General features: G+C 48.4%; 1 protein-coding gene across 1 annotated transcript; it reads right to left on the bottom strand.

Moving 5' to 3' along the window:
- Nucleotides 1–625: 625 nt before the first annotated feature.
- LOC144144312 (carbonic anhydrase 7-like) lies at nt 626–8,050 on the bottom strand. Its single transcript, XM_077675695.1, has 5 exons — nt 7,957–8,050; nt 6,569–6,717; nt 5,426–5,515; nt 3,707–3,931; nt 626–1,062 (listed from the first exon to the last, which is right to left on the bottom strand). The coding sequence occupies exons 1-5, from the start codon at nt 7,997–7,999 to the stop codon at nt 769–771; spliced, it is 801 nt and encodes a 266-aa protein (XP_077531821.1). The 5' UTR covers nt 8,000–8,050; the 3' UTR covers nt 626–768.
- Nucleotides 8,051–9,495: the final 1,445 nt, after the last annotated feature.

Below are 9,495 nucleotides of genomic sequence, written 5' to 3'. Positions count from 1 at the left end.
GCTTTAACTTTAAAATTTGCATTCTCCGTTCCGAATTTTCCTTCTCCTCCGTCTTCGTAATTGGGATGTCGCGTATATCAGCGCGTGCCGTGTGGCAAGAGAGGGACTTACAATCTTTGAATACAGATATACTGCATGCTTCGCCCCTCCCCAGGTTTCACGTTAGTGGAGATGGCCCGTGTTTTTTTATTTAAAGGTTTTCAAATTAATTACACGCATCTTTCGCAAATAAGGGTGGTCCGGTATATCTAATGTTGTTTTAAATGCAACGCACAGCCTATCACTGCATCTATTTGACGCATTAAACCCTGATAAAAGTGCGGGCTCTGTACAGCTGGAAAAATAACGGTAGGTCGCAGAAGTATCATCATTAGCCGTTGCGTTGCCAGTACGACCATAGGGGATTGGTCACAGAGCTAAAAATATTCTATAATAAAGTGGTCCGGTCCTTGATGGTTTTCCCTCATGAGGCCTGTTCACACAGCGGGCCCTCGTGTGTTCAATCTATTTCGTTTATCTCGTAATCCAGACGTTTCTATCCATACACAAATTTTATTATTTATTGTCTCAAAATCGTTCAAGTAGTGAGGCGATGGAAAGGTAGGAAATATATACTATCCGTATTTGGGGTACTACCAACAGTGTTACACGCTATCGGAACTTCTACAGGAGTCGCTGCAGACATCATTAGTGATGGTCTTTGCGGCAGTCCTCAGCTTGCTGTTCTCGTTGTTCAGTGCGTCTGTAGCGCACATATCTTTCAGCGAATCAGCCGGACCGAAGACGAGTGGCCACTAGCGTTCCGTCAGTTGAGCTTCCAATGGACACTGGTAGGAGGAGCGCAGCACGAGCGAAGGCGTGCGCCAGCAGCATAGAGACTATCAGCAGCTGGCCCGGACACCGAATCGAGCGGACGTTGACGCCGCCACCGCTGCTGCTGAAGTACTTGAAGGATCTGTAGACGCTGCGGCCGTGCGTCTCGAAGGAAGCCCTCAGCTGGCCAGCCAGATGGTAGGTGCAGTAGTTCAGCGACACGTACATGTTGCTCCGCAAGGTGTTCATCTGCGGACGACGAGCAACAGTGCGCGCTCGTGCTTCAAAGGGGCAGTAAACGGCGCGAAAAGGGGTGATCCCCACCGATAGAAGGGCGGTGCCTGCTAAGAAAAAAATAGAGAGTTATAGCAGAGCGGAGGAGCGGTCCTGGTACTGTACCGGGTAGGTCACCGGCGCTACTACGCGTGCGCAGAGGCGGGAAAACTGGTTGTGCACATGCGCAGGTGGATCGGGTACCTTACCGGGACCGGCTCTCCGCTCTGCTATAACTCTCTATTGTCGTCTGAAGACGGTAGCTTCTGCCACCTGTGGCACGGAAATGACTCTCTTCCCTGCTCTTCCCACCTGCTACGCTGTTACCCTCCCATATCGCCTCTCCCGGATCTGCAGAAATTCCGAGAATAATCTACTAATGCGTAGCATTGTTACGCAGCTTGTCAGTGTGTTTTTACAGCCATTTTTTTTTTTGCTTTTTCTTTAATTCTGTCCGACCAATTGTCTTCATTTGCGCTATTAGAACCATTGAAGGTGGAACGTCCGCGAAATCTGCTTTTTGTGTGTGTGTGGAATTGCAGGGTGTTACACGGTTCGCAATTTTCGCAATTTTTTTTATATTTTTCTTTTTTTTTTGGTTTTTCAAAATTCAGTTCGACCGATTAACTCCATTTACGCTATTACAGATAAAGTTCTCGTGTTAAACGTTGCCAGGTTCAGATTCCAATGGCGTCCGGATCCAGGGATTCTTAGCACCCTCTGCTGCGTCAGAGGTCTGGCCGCCGCAGGGGTCAGTCGATTGACTGCCACTGGAGACTGAGGGCCGAGGGTTAATTGGCGAGTCATGGGTAGTCGTGGCCATTACTACACCAGGGTGGCTAATCCTGCTGTGGTGAGGTAGCGCGTTACTGGCAATGGTCGCCGGGATCAGGCCGTACCCCAAGCCTCCTTCTGCAATTCCATCAACACGCAGATTTTTTTTTTAAGTCCTGTGGGAACTTTTCGGCACCGGGATTTGAACACGTTCATTTTGCACGCGAGGCGGATGATCTACCTCTTCGCCACCGCTGCACGCGAAGGCAGGATAACCGCTGGTCATTCAGGGTAACAGAGTGGATCCCTAGAGAAGGCAATCGTTGCAGAGGGCGGCAGAAGGTTAGATGGGCAGGTGAGGTCAAGAACTTTGCAGGGATAAATTGGTCGCAGTTCGCACAGGACCTGGATAATTCGCAGTTCGCACAGGACCTGGGAGAGGCTATTGCCCTGCAGTTATAGCGAACTAGTTCACTGTACCTGCAGTGGGCGTAGATATGCTGATGACGACGCTGCTATAACAATTAAAGGAGGAACTTCCGCGAAATCTGCATTACTGTGAAAATGCAGGGCGTTACGCGATCCTGGCTGTGGGGGTACTCGGCAAAGAATGCTACTTAATACGCTGTTGGTTAGCTCAAGTCAGTTCAATTTTTGCGCCTTCGCACTGCCCGTGCGCCATCTATCTGAACCTTCCGTTGCTGTTGTACTTGAAATTCACTTCGAGATATCGGCTCGCACGCCAATTTCAGGTCAAAACATTGTTTTCAACGGTTTTCTTTTTTAATTTGATATCGCAAAAATCGAGCACACATTTATTTAGAATTAAAAGAACACTGCCTAGTACCTGTGCTTGGCCTCAACTTTGCCCAATGCTTTCTTTTCGCTCAGCAATGTGCCTCCTCAGTTTAGCACACGGTCCGCGGGCAGCACAAGGACTGCCTTCATACCGGAACTTCCGTAGGAATGCATGGGGGAAGTGTAGAGCAGGATCTCTTCCGGGGCAGCCCGCGGACGATCCACGAATGATAATCGAGGAGGCTCAACGTTTGCAAGTATGAGGCGTGGTTCAAGCTGTAGTAGTTTCCAAAGGTTTTCCATGTATAAACGTCTCGTTCAGTAATTCTTTTAAGTTCTTTTAACTTTTGGCCGGGTTGCTGTATCGAGGGACGGACGGACGGACGGACGGGCAGACAGACCTACATTTTCGGGTTTGAGTAGCCCAAGAAACACTATCGTTTTTAATATACCTACATCTATGTCCCTTTCGGCGCTGGTGGTGTCAATTGACGCCACCACATAAAAGTTACTCTATGGCTTAGAGAACGAAATTGCATCTGCTAGTTTGGGGGTGGGGTTCTTCAGTGATACCTATTGCGATAGATATTACTGTTGCTTAATTTTAGTGGATCTGCACGCTGCAAAGAAGAAGAAGCTCCGGTGAAGACGAAATTATGACATTAAGGCTGACAAAAATGGCGGTCCGAGTTTTATTCCCAAGCTTGTAAATCTATAAATACGTTCACCACGAAGCTCATTTTTTCTTTGTAGGTTCATGTAGTCATAACGTTTAGGAAAAAATGCACAAATGATGTGCTCTGCTCAACGTACAATTTTTAATTGACAGATGTCCTAAATAATTGACTTATTAATAACTCTGTTAATACTTGCACTTCCAGCTCTACTTTCTTGTTTGTGGGCTTACAGGACCTTAAAATTTAGAAAAACTCACAGAAAACACTGTTTTGCTTGAAACTAAAAAAAAATCAGGACTGAAAGGGATATGATCAAGACGAGAAGTGCAGACAAACAGCACCAAGGCGGGGCCCGCGTATACGTTCCCCACCTGCTCCTCCCCGATGAGCACGGGCCTGGCGAACACCAGCGTGGGGATGTTGCTGGTGCAGGGCGGGAAGGTGAGCGAGCCCGTGTAGACGTAGTAGGACTGCGCCTGCCACGGCATCAGGTAGCTAGGCCGCACGGAGATCTGCGCCCGCGCGCCCCACACGCCGCGTACCTGCCTCGTGCTCTGCACTAGAGGCTCCAGGTGTGGGTTGTTGTCCGTGGTCTCCTGCAGAATGTGCGAACAAGGCTATTTCTGCGCATGCGCAACTGATAGCCCTAAACAAGGTGAGCCAGTCTTGCGAGTGTACGCGGAGCGAAACCAAGCAGACTGTATCGGCGTGGAGGATCACGTTTAGCATTTTACATGCTTCAAACCTGATTGATTGATTGATTGATTGATTGATTGATTGATTGATTGATTGATTGATTGATTGATTGATTGATTGATTGATTGATTGATTGACGGACTGACTGATTGTTGACCGACTGACTGACTTATTGGCGGACTGACTGACTGACTGACTGACTGACTGGCTGACTGGCTGACTGATTGATTGATTGATTGATTGATTGATTGATTGATTGATTGATTGATTGATTGATTGATTGATTGATTGATTGATTGATTGATTGATTGATTGATTGATTGATTGATTGACGGACTGACTGACTGATTGTTGACCGACTGACTGACTTATTGGCGGACTGACTGACTGATTGATTGATTGATTGATTGATTGATTGATTGATTGATTGATTGATTGATTGATTGATTGATTGATTGATTGATTGATTGATTGATTGATTGATTGATTGATTGATTGATTGATTGGCCGTGCTGTTTAACGCGCCGATGCTACACAGGCGTTGAGGCATGCCGCAGTGAAAGTCGCTATATTAATGGTGACCACCTGGGGATTTCTAATGTGCGCCGCAATCTCGAACACACGGGTGTTTTTGCTTTTCGCCTCCACCAGAAAAGCGGCCGCCCCAGCCGGAAATTGAACCCGCGGCCTAATTGGGCTCAGCAGCACAACGCCTTAGCTCTTAGCCACCGCGGCGGATTACATGCGTGAAACCTATCCTTCTGCTTAAACTAAAGGGGGTTTGGAAATGACGATAGACAATGGATATCGCTACGTATGTGTTTTCCGTTCGTTGTAACCTTTGTGTAGCATACTACGAAAGTTCTGCGCATTACTACTACCGAATACGTCTAATGTTCGAGAATTTAGGACACAGTTGTCTCTACGCTGAGATGTTCACGGTATCATACCGTGTTGCAACACAGCGAAAATCACGAACAAAGGTATCATTGCCCTCGGACCTCGTGGAAGACAGCATATGCGGCAATTGGCGACTCGTAACACCTTCAAGTGATTAACCTGACATCCCCACCCATTCCTAGCTTGCAGAGCTTTTTATTCTGTTTCGTGAAATAAAAACTACGCAGTTATTTGCTGCGCTTTCAAGCGTACCACGTGTCATAAATTAAGCATCATGTCGTCTTGATAATCGGTCTTTTTTTATGAAGGGAAGATGGTGGATGGGTGCTCTTCAAAATTTATTATATACCATCCACGTTCTGTTTAGGCTGTTGTTAACCAACACGTATACGGAACAACTTGGCGGATGAATCCAAACTTTTGGGCTGCAGTATTTGGCAGAAACCAATCGCGGCAGCCCGAGTTGTTATACGATCACCGCGGTGTGCACTCACACGGAAAAGGATGGACATTACGGCGACGCCAGCGTTCTCGTAAAGACAGCTGGTAGGAGTGGGTTTCCTGGAGGAGAGCAGCAGCTGTAACTGCAAAAAACGCCCAGTATCAAGTTTTTAGCAGACCCATTTTCACACATTTAGAAACACTTCTTAGAAAGGTTATCGCCCTGTGTGAGTGATTTGCTACTTTAAACTTAAGAATTTGTGCTGGTGACGCATCACATATTTCTTTGTGGCGACTTCATGATGCTCCAATATTAGGTTTTCAAGTGAGCACCCGACTGTGATGGGCGTATTAGGTTGTCGCGAATGGAATCCCCGTTGGAGCACGAAGCCCACGCCGATTCCGAATAATCCAGTCGGCAGCAATTATTCTGAATGGTTAAGCGCCATTTCGTGGGAACGCATCAACCTAATCAAGTTGTGAAGACAATAACGGACGATCTCCAAGCGTTCACTACTGTTGTGAAATTACCCCTTCCTATAGTTGCTTAGCAAATTTTCGTGCCAGGGCCCGTGGTATGCCATTGCCAGTGGCGTAAATTTGCCTTCACCCATTCATGACGGCTGATTCTTGTGGAACGCGGTCCGCCTAACCTGAACTGCCTACCAGAGTTCCCGTCCACGGTTAGTTGTTGGAGGAAGTCTGCAGATGAATCTGGCCTTGTTTCCGTAGCCCGAAATTTCTCCGTCAACCCTGGGGTTATACGAAGGGTATTTAGTAGAGCCGATGGTGCGAGAATGTGCTTTCAGAACGTGCTTCCAACTACGTCGCCGTGACTGAAAGGACTGTCTACCAACATTCTTCTTAACCAGTGTTTCTGGCGTGATCGCTCTCGCGTTCCTCTTTCGCTGAAGCCATACTGGTCAGCCTACAGATTCTCTCCGCAAAATCAACCTCTCTGTCGATTCCCCCAATGCGTTGACCCATTGTTCAGAAGTACGCAAAGAAGTGTCAAGCTCTAAAAAAGAACGTGCCTCATTTCTAAAAAAGAACATGTTACTCTCTCTCTCTCTCTCTCTCTCTCTCTCTCTCCTCTCTCTCTCTCTCTCTCTCTCTCTCTCTCTCTCTCTCTCTCTCTCTCTCTCTCTCTCTCTCCTCTCTCTCTCTCTCTCTCTCTCCGAGTAACAACCTCTCACCTCCGCCACGTGCAGTTCGTCGTCGATCTGGTGCTCGGAACCGCGTTTTGTGAAACGTCCGAATCTTAGGATGGCCCGCGACAGGTTGTAGCGGACGGGCAGGGGTCCGCCGTACACGCCGACCGTGCCCTCCATCAAGGTGAGGTAGACTGCAGAGGGAATGCAGTGTTAATACGGGCGCAGTTCATCGCAGGGAGAATGATATCTGCGGACTGAACACCATTGCCTAATTTAAAAGCGTCAACAAAAAATAATGTAAAACCACGTACCCACGACACGGCCACAGGAAGGCCAGGTTGGTTTTATTCCTTGATGTTTTGGTGTATATATGGAAATATCGATGCGAGAAGAACGCTTGGCGCCGGGAGACAAGGGGAATGCCAGCTAGTCGCTGACTAGCAACGGTTTATTTAGGCAAGGGCAGGAAAATTATTCTTCAAGGCACAAGGCAGGCATACCCCTACAGTTATTCCCACAATACGCGCGTTTACATAAATGTGACAGTAGCGCAGCCCAAAACTGCTCCAGGCGGGGGGGAGTTCAATTCGTTGCAGTGGACGCACCGTGCGGGAGGCACATGGAAGCTGGCTCAGAGGGGAGCCCTGAGAGGGTTTTGCTGCCCGGAGCGACAGCCGATGTGCTACATGTAAACGCTAGAGCATCGTATTCGCCAAATTTTAACACACTGAACATAATTCACATTCCCATTGAATTTTTCACACTAAGACGTGCGGTCGTGTTCCCGAGCTTCGAAAACCTCAGATGTTAAATATCAGAGACCTCGTGGAAGGTGAGCGGGAGAAACACATTCCTTGTTACAAGTAATTCCTCAGTGTGCAAGAGCGCAACCTTTATATCGATTCATGCAAGAAAGCATGCTTTCCAAGATACGTTTAGTGTATGTGTGTGCAATCCCAAAGGCTGGTATTTTGGCGCATGCTCCCTAAAGGATATTTGTCTGCCGTTTTACGAAATCATCATCATCATCAGCCTATTTTCGCCCAATGCAGGGCAAAGGCCTCTCCCATTATTCTCTAATTACCCCGGTCCTGTGCTAACTGCGACCAATTTATCCCCACAAACTTCTTGATCTCATCTGCCCATCTAACTTTCTGCCGCCCCCTGCAATGCTTGCCTTCTCTAGGGATTGAGGGTAATTAAGGGATTGGATTGGGTAATTGAGGGTAGGGATTGAGGGTCATTGAGGGTAAACGAGTGGATCCCTAGTTTTACGATATAAGCAGCTGCAAATCACCGCTGGTCAAGCCTCGTCACCGGTGTAGCCGTCGCTGGCCCAGCGACGGCTACACCGAGGAGCGGCTCCTCTCGAAGTGTGAAGTATGATCCAAGAGACCGGACAGCAGGTTTTTATCGAAAGCATCCCTCACGTGCGTGCACGCCGTTCTCAACGGTGAAGTTGTGGTGGTCCATGAATCCTGTGAAATAGAGTGGCTTGAACTGGCGGAACTCGCTGTCCAAGTAGTGCACGTGGATGGGCGATTGCATCCGGTCTCCGCACGCCTCGTACTTGATCTTCCAGTCGTGCTGCTCTGCGTCGAGCGGCGGTGGTCCAAGAAAGAAGCGAAGGCGAGTTTCGAACTGAGAAATAAGCGAAAACTAGGGCGTGGTAATACATAGATAAGTGAAGTGAAGATACGCATTCATAATTCGCATTTACGGAGCACCACCTCACATGGATTTCGGAACTTGCCGCTGAAAGTTCTCCACGACTGGCACGTCCGGATCGTTTCGTCCGCAGCCTTTCACAGCTCTCCCAAAGTGGACTGCGCTAGCACGCGCTACAACCCGCGGTAACTATAGGCTTCGCGAACTCGGTGTCTTTAGCGCGGACTCGGCGTCTGGGCCTCCCCACTTCATGGCGCCAACGCACGTGAACTGGGGAGTAGAAATGCACGCGAGTGATCACGCCGCGTTCGCGGGGCAGGGTACGTGTTCGCGGAGGTCGAGCTGGCAGACGCCGGCGCTCCTCACAAGGCGCAGGCTTATGTGCGCTCTGTATTTTATTGCGTAGCATTCTTTGCCGAGTGGGGCCCCCACAGCCTGGACCGTGTAACACCCTGCATTCCCAGAAAAATGCAGGCTTGATGGAAGTTTAACCCTTAATCGTTATAATAGAGTAAATAGAGATGGCTGGACCGACAGAATTTTGAAAAACAAAAAAGTAAATTAAAAAATAAAGTTTTATCGCCCGGCGTCCCCGACGCGAGTGTCCTCCGCTGGCTTCTCCTCAATACGCGGAGCCTCCGTGGAAGAGCTCGCCGCCGAGTCGCTCTGCGCGTTTTTGAAGCACGGGCGCAGTGTCAACAACCCGATGCGTAACAGGGCAGAAACTCAGCGCTTTACTGAGCGAATTCAAGGAAAACTCGTGACAGGCCAACGATGATGACGGCATTTGGCTATGAGGTAGGCTTTTGCGCACCGAGCTTTTCGTGTCTCGTCGGCGGAAAGCGGCAGTGACGACGCGCAAAGTGCTGGAAGTCATCTTGTCGTATAGTCAACTTTCGATATAAACTTTTGCTCTCTTTTGCCGAACTTTTTCGTGAATAAGTGTGATCTTTTTGGTATAATATTAAGTATTTCTGGTGACCTGTTTGTTAAGACCTATCCACCGCTGGTGAGCTGAGCCACAGGACTCCTGGCTGGTTTCAAATGCTGTGCGCGTGAAATTTCAGCAAGTTTCCAGCGCGCTCCTACGACAGCAAACAATGACTGTTCTACATATCGCTACATCCCTTTCCTTCTCAACGTAAAAAGTTTTTTTCCTGGTTGGCTAAACCGAAATATTCAACGCCGCCCGAACAAGGACAGGGCATAGAGTATCCATCCAGCGGGCATAAAAGGGTCTAATTTCCCCACTGTAGATTTTTTTAGAAAGTAGAAAGTTCCGTAGTCAAACCGCAGTTAAC

Source organism: Haemaphysalis longicornis, unplaced genomic scaffold (genome assembly GCF_048455015.1).
Source record: "Haemaphysalis longicornis isolate Haplotype H1 unplaced genomic scaffold, Haemaphysalis longicornis Haplotype H1 scaffold_7, whole genome shotgun sequence".
Taxonomy (NCBI): Eukaryota; Metazoa; Arthropoda; class Arachnida; order Ixodida; family Ixodidae; genus Haemaphysalis; species Haemaphysalis longicornis.
Note: the sequence above shows the minus strand (reverse complement) of the source record. Positions and strands in the feature narration are given on the sequence as shown.

Excerpts from the sequence above, each read along its gene's own strand:
- LOC144144312 (XM_077675695.1), bottom strand. The coding sequence starts at position 7,999 with ATGGACCACCACAACTTCACCGTTGAGAACGGCGTGCACGCAC. Across the intron at positions 3,932-5,425 it reads TAATGTCCATCCTTTTCCGT|GAGACCACGGACAACAACCC; the intron begins GTGAGTGCACAC and ends CACATTCTGCAG. Across the intron at positions 1,063-3,706 it reads TGCTCATCGGGGAGGAGCAG|ATGAACACCTTGCGGAGCAA; the intron begins GTGGGGAACGTA and ends CGTCGTCCGCAG.